The sequence below is a fragment of the Phaenicophaeus curvirostris genome, chromosome 2 (assembly GCF_032191515.1).
Source record: "Phaenicophaeus curvirostris isolate KB17595 chromosome 2, BPBGC_Pcur_1.0, whole genome shotgun sequence".
Taxonomy (NCBI): domain Eukaryota; kingdom Metazoa; phylum Chordata; class Aves; order Cuculiformes; family Cuculidae; genus Phaenicophaeus; species Phaenicophaeus curvirostris.
In genome coordinates, this window is record NC_091393.1 from 82,923,979 (window position 1) to 82,942,095 (window position 18,117).

The following is an 18,117-nucleotide window of genomic DNA, read 5'->3' on the forward strand; positions in this document are numbered from 1 at the left end:
GTGGGTACATGATCAAAGGCCACAGAATTCCAAAAATCCATAAGACACATTTACACAATCTTAACACAATTTTTCAAAAAACTTTAGGTTACTTAATTAGCAATAAATTAACATCTGAAAAAGAAGTTAAAATTACTTGACTACCATGTTAATTCTAAGACAGAAAATAAAATTTCTCATTAGCAGGAACCCGAGGGAGATATTGCTATCGCATCCACTGAAAACCATTCTAAATGCAGAAGATCAAGAAGCAGAAATGTCAGCATAAAATGAACCTAAGAATACTTCAGAAATACCCATATAGAAAAGAATTAACTATTCAAAGTTTCAACCGGTCAGCTTCGTAGTACATACCTCCAGGGCAAAAAAGAAACCAGTGAAAGGATTGGATCCAACTGTAACATACTGAGACATAGCAGGTGGGTTGTTTTTTATAGCTGCATTATATCCACCTATATTGGAAGCAGTCTTCATTTGATCAAAAGGAGACAGTGTCATGATTCCTAACAAAAACATTGAAGTGAATATCTCATAAATTCAGAACAAAGTCAAGCAATTGCTCTAGAAGCTCAAATACATTCCTGCATTCTGGACTGACCAGCCAACATTCAGGGGGAAGGGAGAAGGAGCAGCTTTAACCACAGAAATTCCGAAGAACACAAAAGAAATACCCTAACGTGATTAGGTTCATTACAAAGCACAGTTGTTTAGATTTAAAAAATACTAAAAATTAGCGGAGTTCAGCAGCAAAAACACAGCTACCAAATTCACTTCACCTGCCTTGTTAGCCCCCTTCTGACCTCCTACTTGCTTTTATGAAAAGGGTGGAGGAGAAATGAAGCTTAGTGTCTCTCAGATCTGCCTGCCTTACAAGAACTTGGGCTTCTGCAAATTCCTGAGGAGTAAAAGTCTTTTGAGAGCCTAGAAGTCACTTTGCCTTTCCTGTAAAGAAGCAATCTCGAATTTCAGTTTATGTACTAGACTCAGGAAAGACCCACAGCACTCTCAACCCACCTGCCAGACAGTTCCTTAACCTGGCAGAAATGGGAATGACTGCAAGCGATGTAGTCTCTCTTGGCTGTTTCTTACCAAACAAGAGATGACAAGACAGCTACAGCTGTTAACATCTTTTCTCCCCTCAAGTGGAGACAGGAGGCTCAACCAAACTAGAAGAGGGAGTAAAATTAATTTTTGATGATAGTTAACGAGATCATCCACTACAACAGCTTTCTGCCACTATTTATTTCTATCGAACCAGTACCGCTAAGTGCTCTCACACCAAATTTAAGAGCATGAAAACATTAAGTTTCATTTAAGCCAACTATTAGAACAGAAGTACTTACCAATACTAGCATGGTCAACAATCATATCCACATCTTGTAAACCCCATTTCTTATAAGCTAATGGTGGAGGCTGAACAGTCTCACTGCCAGATGCTGCAGCTGACAAAAGATGATAAAGCACAAAAAAATACCTATTGAGTAAAGGACAAAGGAATACCGTAACGGGGGCAGGGGACGATGCAATCTGAAGCCACAAAAGAACCTAGTTTTCATTTAACATACATTTAAACACCTGTTGAGCTAAAATGGCCTTTTGAAATACGTAGCTAAAAGGATTGAAAACAATTTTTAAAATTAACTGAATAAAATTGCACATAATATTCCATTCACAACTATATTTTGTAGTGGAAAGAGCTTTGTTTTACAAGCCACTTACAGTTTAACATTCTGTACAATTTTAAAACAATACTACAATTTATTTCTGTAGTCTGGGCATGTTTAAGTGGAAAACCCCCTGCCAAAGTACATGCAAAACCAGTACATTCACTAGATATGTAATAGTGTGAGGTAAGAAGAGTGGCAAAGCAATGCCTGAAACTCTCCAAAACATCTATTACAACAAACAAATGATCAGGAATGAAAGAAGATACAGCAGATATTATAAATAGCTGTAAGTGCTTCTCTGCAAATGGTGATCTTTTGTGGAAAAAGTAAAGCATGTTCTAGAAGTAGGTGGATTTTTCTCATTATAGTGTCTGTTTATTTTCTTTAGTTGTTGCATAATTCACAGAACATCAGTTTTAAACAGAAATTAGAAGAATTTTGCCTTCTCTTATATTCCATGGGAATGTTATCCTTTCATTAAGAGGATAAGAACAGACGTTATTAGATAGATGCAGGGAACCGTTTAGCATGGCAAATCAGAATCTAAGCACAGCTACAGCCAGATATCTAGGGAAGAATATTAGAATAAGGACACATATCTGATGCTTCCTCTAAATCAGCTTCTGAAGAGACCTTCTCAGCAAGAGATAAACTCGAAGTACTCGGTAAACCACAGCTTTCTTTTCCACCAGTCTGCCAGTTTCCCTCTAAGCCCAAGAAAGCCTTAACCTTCCATATCAACCTCAGCAAAGAATTCTACAATTTAACTTCACATTACATAAACAAACACCTTTTAATTTGCATTTCCTATCATCTAGCTTCATTTCACATCACTTCAACTGGAAGAAAGAGCAAGGAATCCATTCCTATTGGCCAACCCCATATGATTCAGAGAACCCTTATCTCAAAAGAGTAGAATTTTTCAGTTCTTTACCACTCATTCCTTCTATTTAAAATTCAAGCCTTAGTTTAAGGGTGCTGCCGTCCCAACCGTTACTAATGTAGTCATGCTGGCAGATCCATGGTGATTCTCCAGAAACAAGAATCTGACAAATCTGAAGTTTCATGAGAACAGCCACTAGGCAATTCAGAACAGTTCAGCAACAGCACCTGTTTAACATTTTATCTTGCAGAATTGTAACAGAACATAGTATTGTTAAGTGGTTCTCCTCTCACCCCAGGAAACTGACCTGTTTCCAAATTATAGTACAAATAGGCACTATACTAAAGGAACAGGATCAAAGGCTGCACAATCAAACTAGGTATCAAAAGCTCTTAGACATTAACACAAAGAGCAGTGACCATTACAGACATCATCATCACAGCATTATCATTTCCCAGGAAGTCAACACTGGGAAGAAAGGCATTTCAGACAGTGAAATCAGCATCCTGTTATGCTAAGTAGCACCTTAGAAGCATGCTGTGGGTTAACCCCAGTGGGTAGCTAAGCACCATACAGTGGCTCTCTCACTCCCTCCTACTGAGATGGAGAAGGGAATCGGAAAAAGTGAGAAAACTTACAGTTGAGATAAAGACAGTTTAATAGGTAAAGCAAAAGCTCTGTATGCAATTGAAGCAAAATACTGAATTAATTTGCTACTTCCCATCAGCAGACAAGTGTTTAGCTGTTTCCAGGAAAGCAGGGCTCTATCACACGTAACCGTCACTTGTGAAGTCAAATGCCATAACTCTAAACATTCCCTCCTTCCTCCTCTCCTCAGAGCTTTTGTGGTCAGGGACATCATATAGTATGGAATATCCCTTGGGCCAGTTGGGGTCACCTGTGCCAGCTGTGTATCCTCCCAGTTTCTGGTGAACCCAGCCTGCTTTCTGACAGGGCAGAAAGAGAAACAGTGCTGACACTGTGCAAGCACTGCTCAGCAATGACTAAAACATCATTGTGTTATCAACACAGTTTTCATCACAAATTCAAAGCACAGCACCATACCAGCTACTATGAAGAAAATGAACTCTATCCCAGCCAAAACCAGTTTACAGTATATCCTCACTGTGATATGAGTTTCACAAGTGCTACTCAGACAACTTGTGCTCTGAGAACAAGTTTTGCAGAGGATGAAATTTCCTTCTATGAAGTAGATGCCTATATATTGATGGACATGGAAGGAAGATTCAAATTACACCTCCACAATATTTAACAAACATAAGTAAATTTCATGTAATGGAAAGTACTGTTACCAGAGGCAGAAATAAGCATTTCCTTTTAAACATACCTCTTGCTACCTGATTGCGACATGCACGAAGGGACTGAAAGAGGCTGAAACCATCAATTGTCACAATTGCCGCTGGGTACAAGATACTTAGTTCTTCATTCTGTGGAAGAAAATGAGAGAAGGAAAAAAAAAATACCCACCACTATTACTATTGTAGCAGCTTTTTTTCTGGCTTTTTGTACTACTAACTACACAAAAATGAGGATTACATCCAAAGAGTTGGTATCTAACAAGCCACAAGCAACAGAATAAGGCAAAATGAGAAATTCAGTATTAAACTGTGCAATATATAAGTATTAGGCACATAACTTGATATATTTATTTTATTTCAATTACTTGTATGTTTGCTTAATATATTTCATGGCTTGGGGAGAAAACACAACAGTTAGAGCAGCTTGTGAAGGCCAGAGTAAAAACAGGTTTATCTAGAATCCAAGTATCAAGGTTGCAAGGTTTTATGAGCCAAATTCTGAAACTGGATTAGCACCTGAATTACGACTGGAGCACATAAATGCTAATTTGGCAATATAAATTCATTACGCAAATTTCTTAGTGCTTCTGCTTTTCAAAAACAATCCCAAAGCATCGTGCTACATCACATGAGCACTGTATAAAGCGAACTTGGAAATTTCTGTAGCTTCATTAGTTTTCTGCATAATGCATGCCAACTCAGCCAAAAGCAAAGAAAGCTGGCTACCAAAGCCCTTGAGCTCTAACAGCCTTCTCTGTGTGTTTCCTAGCTCTACCTCCTATAAAGATTGTTTTAATTTTCACCTATCTTCTCTGTGAAGTAATTATGTTCTTATAAATGAGTATATACAGCCCTTGGCACCTGTCAAGTTGCATTTTCTCCTTTCATTACTTTATTTTGTGCATGTAAATGAATAAACCGGCAATGAACGAAGCCTTCCTTTGCAAGGTTATCACAAAGAGAAATACAACAAATCTGTAAAGCTAGTTAAATACTCAATAAAAAAACAAAAACCAAAAAAAAAAATTCTGACTCCTCAAACTACACAGGCATGAATACTTCTACAACATGAAATCCAGAGTCTCTTGGTCTAAGGAACTGTCCACCCATCACAAACTGGTAAAGGACATTGAGGATTCACAGAGAAGACTCCCTTCCATACCCCATAACACTGCCACTTCGCTTTTGAAATAATCTGACAAAACCTGTTCTGTGACACCAGGATGCCTGGGAATTTCATAGGTTCTGCACTTAAGCTGTAGGACAGGATCTTCATTTAAAAGCTGTGCAAGAAGCAGCACTCCACTCTAGAAGAGAAAGAATAATTATCATGAACATTTCTGTCCCTTTCCTTAGGGAAGGCAAAAAGCACTATCTGCCGAAACAGAAGTTTTACAGAAATAGATGTTTACTGCAATACCTTGCGTGTGGGTCTGTCGTGCTGAGAAACGTACCTCGGTGTAAAAACGAACATAACCAGAGGTGAAGCCAACAACAATGCAGGTCCAGTCAGGACGGCCTGTTGAACTCCTGTTTCACAAAGATACACCAGAACTTAAAAACAAATCCTGCTTTAAGCTCTAGACATATAGATGTGTAACGTAAGGAAAATTATGATGCACATACATAAGAATATCAATCCTTACCTCTTCTGACTTGCCAGTGGGATACACAATACACTACTCACACATTCACTAGAAACAGAAAGATAAAACCACTAATTATATTTTTTACTCAGTTGTGAAATTTTGCTCTACACCAGATCTTGACAAGTTACAATTTTTAATATTTCAAGAATATATTAATGCAGCACACAATCTATCAAATTCATACTAAAAAGCGAAAAAACACCTTTCATTTTGAAGACATTTTCAATTACAAGTTCAAAAGTGCCTAAATAGATAGCATGAGTATTTATTACACTTTGTTCATGTTGTCTTTCATCATTCACAATCTGATTATTCTGCCAACACACTTCAGTAAAGATTAAAGTTAAATCTCATGTACCTAAAGGTAAATATTTTTTTCTAATCTATAATGATATTCCAAGAACAACTAATTTAAAAAAAAAACCAACTGAACTATACTTATAAAAAAAATTTTAAGATACATTATGCAATTACGTTGATTTTAATATCCATTGCATTTCACTACTTTATAATTTGAGAGCACCTGAAGAGCTAACACAGTCTTCCCAGTTAATGCAATAACTGAGCATGCTCAATGCATGGCAGGCAAAGCATGCAGAAGGCAAGCAGATGAGCAGGCCTCAATATCTCAAATCAAAAGTTATTTAACTGTTACCATGATAGAAAGTTTCACACTGTCTGGGGAAACAGAAGCAGTACAAAGGTTTTATGAAAGAGCATATAAATTCAAGATGACATCCCAAACAGCACTTAAAGCATAAATGCCTGCAGCACCATAGATTATTTGCATTTCAGGTCACCTCCATTCCCCAAGGAGTGATTAAATAATCAGGCTAGACCGTTAGACAAAAAAAGCTTTCCAAATGCAAGTTTGACATGAGCCGCAATCCAATTACAACTTCAAAGCAATGTTAAATATCTCAGTAAAAACTCATCTACCAAAAGCAAAGCTTAGCCACCACAAAATATTATCAGTTGAAGGCAACGTTGGGGCAAGGGCAGACAATCTGACAGTATTTGTATCTACACTTCCACAGAAATAGAACCTTCACCTACAGGAAACATTCAAACCTTAAATCAAGATGCACTGAACATAATCATGGCTATCTTAAGAAAGCTGTTCCATACAGTAGTCTCTCTTGGGGCTGTAACAGTACTAAGAAACAAAACCCCAAACAGAATGTCTTTTCCTTTTTTTAAATAAACATGACAGGGTAATTTCAGTGGTATTATGGGGGTAAAAAGCCTTTAAAAATACCAACACAAAACAGTTCAAATGTGTGGCAGCAGTTTTATAAAAAGGGGTTGTGGTTTTTACAGATTGGAGAGTCTACACCTCTTGCAGCATAACAGAAGGTTGAAGCCAATAGGGAGCACATTCAGAGGCAGGGAGCAACTCAAGGCTGCAAATTTAATAACAAAACGTGAAATTCTCTTCCAAATGAGAGATTCAAGAAAGCATCTGCCTGGTTATTTGACAGCAGATTGAGCAGAAATAATGTATAAATAGAAAACGTATGATCAAAGCAAATTTTCCAAGTCCCGAAATTACTCAGAGGCCCAAACCGTCTCTCGATCAGAGAGACTAAATTTCATTTGCTTGCGGTTTGGAAAACAGAAAGAAGTATTTCTAAAACAACTTCACACATTTCCAGCTGCAACAACCCCTAAGAAAATTTCATATCTACTATAAAAGTATATTTTCCAAAAAGGGTACTTATTTTTTCCCCTTCTAGAACAGGAATTTATAAAAAGCATGACAACCCAGATCTCTCAAAATGTCTAAATTACATCCAAATACATTGATTTGCACAGAGTACTTCTGTTAATTTATATGAAGTTGTCCTGAGACGCCACACTATACATGACGTGTGACCTTTGCAGACAATGTTTCTGATCACCAAGGCTACTCCATTTCTGTTTTCAACATTAAATGCATAAGATCATGAATGGACTCGGATGAAAGCAAAAAAAAAAAATAGAGTACAGTTAAAAAGCATATGCTACTAATAATTAAGCATGAAGATGATATTTCAATCACCACTGCATTTCAATACCTACCCTTCTTCAACATTCAGAGAGCCACTCCAGCCAACAGCATAGTGCATTTCCTCTTTTCCCTTCTCACTGTGCTTCCATTTAGCTGCCATTAAGAATAAAGACACCATCTATAAAACTGTGATGTTTTGTATCTCACAAATGTAATTCTATTCCTAATTCTTCTCTGTGGTACAATGCATCCAGATTAAGTACCAATCACAAACACTGAAGACCATAAAAATAACACAACATTTTTAGTGACTTTCCTAAAGAACTCTCATGTTTTCTTCAAAATTTACATGGAACAAAACTACTCAAATTCTGAAAAGCCTGTTTTTTTTAAAAAAAGATATTTATAGTAATACTGACTTAATCCAATTTGAAAAGGTTCAATACATGAAACAGGGATCCTTAGGAGAAAAGTACTACGTAAGGATAAACTAACCCTGGGAAGATTATTGAAGATGAGCTTAAACAAATAGAAATTTTTTATTTTAAATGCCAAGGAGGACACAAGAACCCTACGTTAAAACTAACAATATTTAATCATCATATCAAAATCAAGGTTAGAAACACTGTACTTCGTTACTTACAGGGTGCTATTATACCTTATGTTTTGATTGCTGAATCACCTCACAGGTGCCAATGGGCAACTAAAAAAAGTTAGGATTGCATGCCATTTGTCTGACACTTAAAACCTAAGACACAGGGACGCTTCTGCCAGTGTGTGGTACAGCTGCCACTGTGCAGTTCAGCAGAAGCAGTTCTTCAGCAGATGAGCCAGATCACCTCCTTATTCTTGATCCAAGAAGAACTTTCTGAGGAATACTACTATCTTTTCAGTGAAAAATTAGCAACTAATCTACACTGGTTTCAGAACACACAACTTTGCAGGGAATGACAAAGGCAGCATGACAATTCAATGCAATCTGCCTAATAATGCAACTGTGAGCTTCAACAGCCTGTTTTTGTTTGAAAATGGTATAATATTCCCCATATCAGTAGTATTCCCCTTCATCATGCTCACATGCTGCAAACTACAGCTGTGAATAGCATGAGCATGCCAGGCAACAGCACATGTGTAAACAGCAGATGGCTGATCAGTGCTCACATATTGCTAAAAGTACTAAGAGCCCTATTTTAGAGTAAAATATAAAGTCGTCCATTCCTCAAAACACAGAAGAATTTTCAATCAAAGGTGGAAATTTCAAAACCAATCCACCTCAACACTCCCTCCTCCAAGGGACACTGGCTCAGCTGGCTTTTTTCCAAATATTTTTAGTTTAATACAGAAGTTTTGTTGTACTTGTTGAGCACAATTACAATTAATGTCAATATCTATGAGCATCTCAAAGAACCAGTCATAGTATATATTAATCATACATGACGGAACAGTTTTCTCACATCAAAATATAGCTGAGAAGTCAAACCAAAACAACCCACTTTCCAAGCAGTACCTAGAAAAATGCATCATGTGTACTATAAAACACTCCAGAATTCTTGAAGGTATGATGGGGGGGGGGGGTGGTGAGGAGGAAGAAATCTTGCCTTGATTACTATTAAGTGTAGTAGCATATATACTTAGTAGGATGCATACTTACGCACTAAAAATACGGCTTTCTGTTCATTAGCTATTACCATCAGGTCGTTTGTTGGTGATAAGGACAACACACAGTCCTGCAGCCAGTAATTTCTCTGGTTCTTGGCAACAGATTCCTCTTCTTCCTACAGGTAAAGCTTTAGTCAACACATGCAATAACTTTTAAACATAGCAGAACTTGCAAGATTCACGACAACAAATTTGGCTTGCCACGAACACCAGCACTGAATGGACTACTACTTATGAGGTTATTAGAGCTCCAAATTGCATGAAAAGCCATGAGAAGTGCATCAACCTTGAACAAATGCTTTATATTTACAAAACAGAAAATAGATTAATACTCATCACTAACTCTACTCCTCAAAATATTTTCCTTTCACCAAAGAGACACTAGAAGAATTAGATTTAAGGTTTTGTTATTGATTAGAGACTGCAAAGAATCTCTTTGGTTAATCTCACTATAATTCCTACTCAAATTGAACAATTTATCCAAGCTCTGATTTTCAGACTGAGAAAAAGGAAACAACAGAAATTAAAAGCTTGTTTAATGATTAAAAGGCATTAATATTATATCTCAGAGAATTTAAATAAATAAAATGAGTTCTATGAGTAAACAAGGAACATGAAAACTAAAGTCATAAAATACAGCCATCTTATATTGCTCACAAGAATAAGCTAAGGGTTAAAACAGGAAAAACATTGAACTTGTCAAAAGAAAAAGGTGAAAGACAGAATGATTAAAATCATTATTTAAAACAAGATTTCAACATCATCCCTAGCTAATCAGTTCCATAAAAAGACACCTTACAGAAGAAAACTTTATTAAATTTCTTTTTTTTTCCTTTACTTTTCAATGCCTTTTCAAAAGTTGCTGGGTCCCATGAAACAGACGCTTGTCCAGGCAACTTGAAAATTCCAAAGATGTGCTTTATAGCAACTATAATGCAAACAACAGTTAAGACAAGGGAATTCATTGCTATATTATTTCTCAGCTGTGTGCTAGTCTGAGGTACTGACTTAGGCGTGTGTTCAAACAGATTCATGCATTTATACGCTCCTACACAGAACAACCTGTTTGCTGTGGATGCAGCTTTTCTTTTTTTTGACCTGGAACCACTAACAACTTTGGAAGAAAACAAAAGCAGAGAAGGAAGTCTTTAGCAAGAAGGGTGGGAACTAACTGGCAGAAGAATCTGACATTTTAAAGAGGAGAGTGAAAATTCTGTCCTGATCAAGAACTTTCTTGCCCAGGTGATATCTTCATAGCAGAAAAAACCAACACACAACAAGTGGAAAAGTCTTTGAGCAATGAAAATTCATTTACAGAAATGAACTTACAGGTTCAGGTAACTCTGCTTCATCCCAGGCTCCCCAGCCACCATCTTCCCAGTTTGTTGATTTCCCTGCTTCGAGAGAGAAAAATATTTGTCTCATGAATACAGCATAGGCAAGGAATAACAAAAACAAAAATGACTGCTGGTGGTTATTTTCCTTCTTCCACCAATGCATTATAACTTCATTTATGGCAGATACTGAACAAGTTCTACAGAAAGAATCATTAAGTGGTAGAAATGTGGTTTTTATCTGTTTTTACTCTCACACTACAGAAAAACAGTAACAGCAGAAGTAACCTAAGTACAAATAGGAAACAAGGTGTTACAACATCTGTGTCTGACAGACTGCATCTAAAAGTCAGGGCAAGTAACATCTTACAGCACCTGGTAACACACATCATTGATCCTTCAACAGGGCTTCTCTGCACTTTACTGGTACAAATTATTCAATCTAATTTGTCTTCTCTCAGTTTCTCCAAAGACATTTCAAGACAGCCAAGACACATTTCTAGTTTTACACAGGAAACTGATGCAAAGAGTGAGGGCATAAAAGAAGGAAACCCTATGCGTCCACTTGACAAAAAACTTTCTCCAGCAGGCACAAAGACCTAAGAGCTCACTGCAAAATTTATGCTTCAGCTTGATTTATCTAATTATTACTACTGCAAAAACAACAAAAGCCTCATCTTGTACGTGCTAGGTAGCTACAGAGGGAAAATAAGGGGACAGAAGGTTCTCTCTCCGCAGCCCTGCAGGACTACATATACGCCCTGCAGATGTTTTGCTAATCAACATAAGAAAACACGTTACACACAAGAACCACACATGCACAACTTCATGAGAAACAGTATTTCTACACATAAGTAATCTTCCTTTTCATAATGGAGGATTTTGGTTTGGTTTAAGTCAATTGCAGGATCAGCCAGTAGAAACGTGAGTGAATTTTAACCAAGAATGACAATGCATGGAAATTGATCTGTGACAACAAAACATCATGAGCCCAGGATAATGCAGATAATCCTACAACCACAACTCCTAAAAGCTGAAGCTGAGACCTTTGAGGGGAAAATGATCACAAGGACCATGGCTATTCAGGTCTTTGCAAGACACTGGAGAAAAATTAAGGACAGACTGTTTAGTTTCAGTTAGGTCATTCAGAAACCTCAGAGAAACCACACACAAAATGCCTCAAACACCTGAGAAAAATAAGATTCCTAGCAACAGGCCTACTTGTCAGTTGTCTTACAGCAGTTAACTAGTAAAGTCTTACATAAAAAACATCTGAAACTCTTTCACCTAAATATACAGTATTTGATGTGAATTTAAAAGCCGATGCAAAGGGTCATTATGCACAAGCATTTATATGTTGTACATGTACAATTCCACTGTTCTCAAGCTCCACCATCACTGGAACTCTCAATAAGTCAATAAGCAGTACTGCAGTTCAGCAGAAAAGCCAAGCACTGACTTCCATCCAGAAACACTAGCATGAAAGCTGAAGCAGTAACACCAATAAGACTTCGAGACTTAACCAAGGATTTCTTTCAAGTTTTTCTTTAACTGATGTCATGGCTACTTCAATGCTAAGAAGTAGTTTAAATGCCATGTCTTGAATTAGCTTAAATTTAGTTTTCAGCAAGTAAGATTTTCCCTTTTGGATAGACACACAGTACAGACAAGAACGTTTGTATCAAGAATACTCTAATTTTATTTGGTCTAAGAACGCTGGTTCCTTTACCATCAAATCAAAGCAGAATCCAGCACAATAAAACAGAAATCTGTATGCTGTCTGCTTCGGTAAATTTTATAGTTTTTCTATGGCTAATGAAAAAAAAATATTGAAAAAAATGTTAGCTTAAGAAAGAAGCTTTCCACCAATGCTGCTGAGAAGGTATTTCACAAGACTGTAGAAGACAAAATGCCCACTCCATGAATAACATTGATTAAAATGGAAAGGTCTATACTATCTACTGAATGGGTGAGTCAGCTTGTTGTACTGAACCACCATCAATACAGATCCGACTGCACAGTTTTTTTGAGCATAACTATATAAGCAACAAGCTTCCAAGAGTCATGGTCTCATTTTGTATTTGAGGTTGAGAATTTTCCAGTGTACAAATATACAGAGAAAAATTATGGCAAATAAGAAGAAAACACTAACTTCAATGTTTAGTTTAAGATAGCTAACAAAATTCTACTTCTGTTTGCATGTTATTCTCCCAAAAGGCAAAAAAATCTCCTTCATATAAAATACATGGAGGAAAGAAAAGAAATCTGTCAGTGTACCACAGTCCAGAGAGAAACATAACAGTATCCAAGAAACACAGTCAGGACCAATGCTTTCCCTACAGCACAGAACGGACCATTCTTTCACTTGAAGCACAAAGCATTAGAACTCCATCATCAGCATACCTGAAACTCTAGAGCTGCTTTAAATGCAGCGTATTTGCAGCATTGGTGTTAATGTGTAAGAAAACTAATTTCAAGCTTGTTTATCATAAACTTAATACCAAAAGAATAATTTCTACGATAAGCACATTTTGTTTAAAAGACAAGATTAGAGGAGAGAGATCTATATCAATGAAGTCTAATTGGCATTACACAGGGCAATTTTAGTATGAAAGGTGTGTAAGCCTTCCTCCCCAAATTGCAGAATATCCCTCTGAGAACAGAAAACTGCTAGTGCCTTCCCTTCCAGAGCACTGTGATGACCTGTGGCAGGGAGCAGAGGCCCTCACCTCTGTGTTCCAGCTCTGTGCTGCAGGCTACCAGAGGACATGCTTGGCACAGGCTTGCCCAGAAAAGTCTATGGCTGCCCAAGCAGGAGAGCACGTGTTCAAAAGTGGATCCCCAAAGCCACAAAGGTCAAAATACCCTTAACTATACTAATACATGGATTTAAAACAAGCAAATTTATGTTCACGTATTATTTTTTTAAAATAGATAAAAATATCATCTCGTGCAATACTCTGTCCTAAACAGGTTTTAGATTATTGGCCATAAAATACCAAGCTGCATCAGCCAAAAAACTACTAAGTACACTCTCTGTACATATAAAAATGATAAATAACACCAAGTTATGCATAAATTTGTTTGATATCTTAACATACTGGTTTGGGCTAGGATAGTTAATATTCTGCCTAACAGTGGGTATGGTGTTACCTTCTGGATCTGCAATGACACAAACACACCAATGTTTTAGCTGTTGCTGAGCAGTGCTTATGCAGCATCAAGGCCCTTTATGTTTCTCACACTGCCCTGCAGCAAGCGGGCTAGGGGTGTGCAAGAAGCTGGGATGCGACACAGCTGGGACAGTTGACCCCAACTGACCAAAGGGCTATCCCATACCTTATGATGTCCTGTCCAGCAAGAAAATCTGGGGAAGAGGAAGAGGGGGTGCGTGTGTGACACTAAGTTATGGCATTTGTTTTCCCAAGTAACCATTATGCAGAATGGAGCCCTGCTTGTCTGGAGATAGCTGAACTCCTTTCTGCTGATGGGAAGTAGTGAATGAATTATGTTGCTTTGAATGCATGCAGAACTTTTGCTTGACCTATTAAACTGTCTTTATCTCAACCCACATGCTTTCTCCTTTTACCTTTCCAGTTCTCTTCCCCATCTCATTGCAGAGGGAAGTGAGTGAGCAGCTGTGTGGTATTAGCTGCCTGCCAGGGTTAAACACTGAATTGCATGCACATAGTTTGTTGGGTTTATGATCCTCCAGCTTATTTCCCATCCATGGTTTAAGAATTTATAAAATTAATAAGCAATCATTTCTTGCATTATTACTTAAGTGCAAGACTTCCAGATTTTTTCTGCGTATATTAACTGCAATTCTGACACCACTAAATTGTGTAATTAGAGAAGAAATAGAACCAGCTTCTTGTCTCTGCAGGCAAAGGAACTTTAGAAATAGTTTAGAATCTTCTTACTATTGAGTAATCATAATCTATTTATTTCAAAAGCTTCTTCAACCCAGGGACTGACAAATATATTAAGTTGTTTTGCCAGCATTTCTAGGAAGCCTCTTTTGAGGCTAGCATAACATTTGTTTTCCCATCACTTCAGATGTCCATAAGTGAAAAAAAAAAAAAAAGACACAAACTGAGGTAGCTCACTAATTTTAGAACCACTTGAACAATTTCTCTTCCTTTAGATATTCACAATCGCTTTAAACAGAGCAGAAAACAACTAAGTTAAAAAGAAGCAGGGTACAACATAGATTCCTGAAAGCAAAGCTGCAAATTTCCACAGCTTATAGTTGCAACTTAACTCCAAAACCAAAGTTTCAGGCACCATTGGGGGGGGGCGGGGGGGGAGGGTGGCTTTGTGACGCTGTATGGCACAAGAAACATATTTCAGCTTTCTTTCAGTTGCAAGTGACAGCTCAAGTTATAGCAAGAAGAAGGAAGTCTATCCAGTAAAAGAGGTGCTAAAGCAGGAAAAGAAATAGGTGCAAAGATACTTTGGACAAAATGTTCTGACACGATTCTGTCACGTATGTTAAGAGTGTCATATAGTCTTTGCCATATCTCAGAATGTACTAACAATTACAGATGTAACACAATGCAGGTAGAGCATGTACTTCTATATTTTACATGGAAATGGAAAGAAAGGAATCTTAAACTTCTATAATGCAATCTGGAGAGGGAGGGTTTGATTAAAGAGGCAATACAAAAGAGCTTGTCAGAAGACTCTTCAACCAGAATATACCAAATTCAATAAGAGGGATACAGAAGCAGTTAAGAACAACTCTACTGCTAAATGCAATCAAGAATTGGATTTTGTAATGTTTTTATTTCTTTGTAACCTTGTTTGCAAGTCTGAAATGAAAAGCCTGCCATTCTGTATTTCTGAATTAAATTAGTTGATCCAGATAAAGCAAAGTGTACAAGCACTAGTCCAAAGATGATGTTTAGAGGAACAGAGCTGAAAAGCACTTTTCAGGACATACATAACAGGACTGGACTTTGGAGAAGTATTTCTCTGCTGGGCTTAACCATCATTCCTACTGTAAAAAGAAGCATTAAAGTGACACCCCACACCTCTGAGCAATCCCCCTGACAGCAGTAGTCCTACCTGACTATGTCACTGAACTGCTGTCATGAAGCCTATGGAATGTTTTAAAACACACAATTTGAGATTAGAGTCTACTGGAAGAATAGAGACACACATAACTTTAAATAAATTCTAATTAAATTCCTCAAATTATAAAGAGTATAGAAAATTTTACATTACTTGATTGATCAATTTTTTGCTCTTTTCAGAGCTATGAGAGAAAGCAGCAAGGTGCAACTTAAACAAGCTGAAAACATGCACGCAGAAGTTTTAGTGGTAACATTAACTACCTGAACATGTAGTGTACTTGAAAAACCTTTTTCACAATTGTTGTGTCATCTTTTTCCCAGGACCTGTAGTGACAGGAGAGCCACCAGTTTTAAACTGAAGGAGGATTGGTTTAGATACGTTATAAGGAAGAATTTTTTCTATGATGAAGTTGGTGAGACACCGAGTTGCCTGGAGAAGTTACGGATGTCCCATCATTGCAAGTTTTCAAGGTCACGTTGGACGAGGCTTTGAGGAACCTGATCTAGTGAAAGACGTCCCTGTTCAAGGTGGGGGGGCTAGACTGAAGAATTCTAAAGGTCACATCTAACAAACTATCCTATTATCTCCCTCCCCGCTTTAACCTTACACACATCCCTTTTTGTCTTTTTCAAGTTGCACCTTGCTGCTTTCTCTCACAGCTCTGCAGTTGCAAGGACTTTACAATCATCCTCATTAACCCCATCAAATAATTGCCTCCTGTGCTGTCGCCAAAAAAGCCAAAACATCATCCAATTCCAACCTAGGACACCTGCAACTAGACCAGGCTGCTCAAGTTGGTTCTTCTTCTCTATTAAGAACACAACTCCGGTGCCAAACAGTTTGGCTTTGGCTGTGCATTGCCTCACAAATCTGGTCCACAACTTTAGACTGTAGCTGCTGTGAGATTTACTGTCTTTTACTTTTAGCTGCTAAACTAAATAGTTACCATACTTTTAAGTGCGTTCTGCATTATTGCACAACATACGTAAACTTTACTAGGACATCCTGAGACAACTGCACTCTCTTAGGGAGAAAATGACAGCCTCAAAGCCTGTAGCACACAGAGTCTGTGGCCAAAGAGCTTCACCCACAAACTAAAGCTTCTGGACTGCAGGAATGATACAGAGAGTGAGATTGAGAGCACCCTCAGCAAGTCTGCAGATGACACCACACTGAGTAGTGCTGCTGTGACACCAAAAGATTGGGATGTCATCCAGAGGGACCTGGACAAGCTGGAGAAATGGCCTCTGTGAACCTCATGAAGTTCAACAAGGCCAAGGGCAAGGTCCTACACGTGGGTCAGGGTAATCCGCGGTTTCAATACAGGATGGGGGATGATGTGATTGAGAGCAGCCCTGCAGAGAAGGACTTAGGGATGCTGATTGATGAGAAGCTCAACATGAGCCGGCAATGCATACCTGCAGCCCAGAAGGCCAAATCCATCCTGGCCTACATCAAAAGAAGTTTAGCTAGCAGGGAGGTGATTTTTCCCCCTCTACTCTGCTCTGGTGAGACCCCACCTTAAGTATTGTGTCCAGTTACGGAATCCTCAACATGAGAATGATATGGAGCTGTTGGATGGGTCCAGAGGAAGGCTACAAAGACTATCAGAGGGCTGGAGCACTTCTGCTGTGAGGACAGCTGAGAGAGTTGGGGTTCTTCAGCCTGGAGAACAAAAAGCTCCAGGGAAACCTTATAGCAGCCTTCTAGTACCTGAAGGTGACTACAAGAAGCTGGGTAAGGATTTTTCACAAGGGCATGTAGCAATAGGATGACGGGGGATGTTCTTAAACTGGAAGAGGGAAGATTTAGAGTAGACATTAAGAAGAAATTCTTCACCACGAGAGTAGTGAGGCACTGGAACGAGTTGCCCAAAGAAGCTGTAGCTGCCTCATTCCTGGAGGTGTTCAAGGCCAGGTTGGATGGGGCTTTGAGCAGCCTGGTCGGTGGGAGGTGTCCCTGCCCACGGCAGGGGGTTGGAACTGGATGGGCTTTGAGGTCCCCTCCAACCCAAACCATTCCATGAAAATCAAAACTTGTTGGCGAAGGCGTGGCACCCGCAGCGGGACACCCAGCCGTGACAGCCCTTCACCACAGCAACGACGCCGAGCACTCGGCCCCCCGCGCCCTAACCATTCCCCCTCCCCGCACTCACCACTCTCCTTGCCGGCCGCCGCGTTGCCTCGGCGGCGGTGCGGGCATAAGAAGTCAGCAGCCGCCTCCAAGTCCTGAAAGTGACCGAAGGGAACCAAGCTACACGACATAGTCGTTGCCGCTACCGCTGCCACGGCCACCGCCCAACCCGGAAGCGTTCGCTCACTTCCGGATCTTGAGAGCACAGCGCATGCGGAAGAGGCTGGCGGGCGCGCGCCCTTGCCCGCGATCGAAGGCAGGGCGAGGTGGGGGCGGATCCGTAGAACCGCTAGGCTGGTAATGGAAGAAGTGGTTGTTATTGCAAAATGCGGAATGTCTTTGCTTGAAACTGAAATAAAGCTCATTCAAGTAGTTGTATTTTTTTTGAAAGTCAGGCAGATTGC

General features: G+C 38.9%; 1 protein-coding gene across 2 annotated transcripts in view; it reads right to left on the bottom strand.

Moving 5' to 3' along the window:
- Positions 1-17,888, bottom strand: part of RAB3GAP2 (RAB3 GTPase activating non-catalytic protein subunit 2) — a 45,410-nt gene extending 27,522 nt beyond the window's left edge. The window contains exons 1-10 of one of the 2 annotated variants that reach the window (XM_069852715.1): positions 17,736-17,888; positions 10,497-10,561; positions 9,160-9,283; positions 7,580-7,661; positions 5,516-5,563; positions 5,324-5,399; positions 5,075-5,176; positions 3,899-3,998; positions 1,344-1,442; positions 355-503 (exon numbers count right to left, since the gene is read on the bottom strand). In XM_069852715.1, coding sequence (XP_069708816.1) covers positions 355-503; positions 1,344-1,442; positions 3,899-3,998; positions 5,075-5,176; positions 5,324-5,399; positions 5,516-5,563; positions 7,580-7,661; positions 9,160-9,283; positions 10,497-10,561; positions 17,736-17,844 — 954 coding nt within the window. In that variant the 5' untranslated portion in view covers positions 17,845-17,888. Of the gene's footprint in view, positions 1-354; positions 504-1,343; positions 1,443-3,898; positions 3,999-5,074; positions 5,177-5,323; positions 5,400-5,515; positions 5,564-7,579; positions 7,662-9,159; positions 9,284-10,496; positions 10,565-17,735 lie in introns of both variants that reach the window. The other variant, XM_069852714.1, reaches the window with a different exon arrangement.
- Between the last annotated feature and the right edge of the window lie 229 nt (positions 17,889-18,117).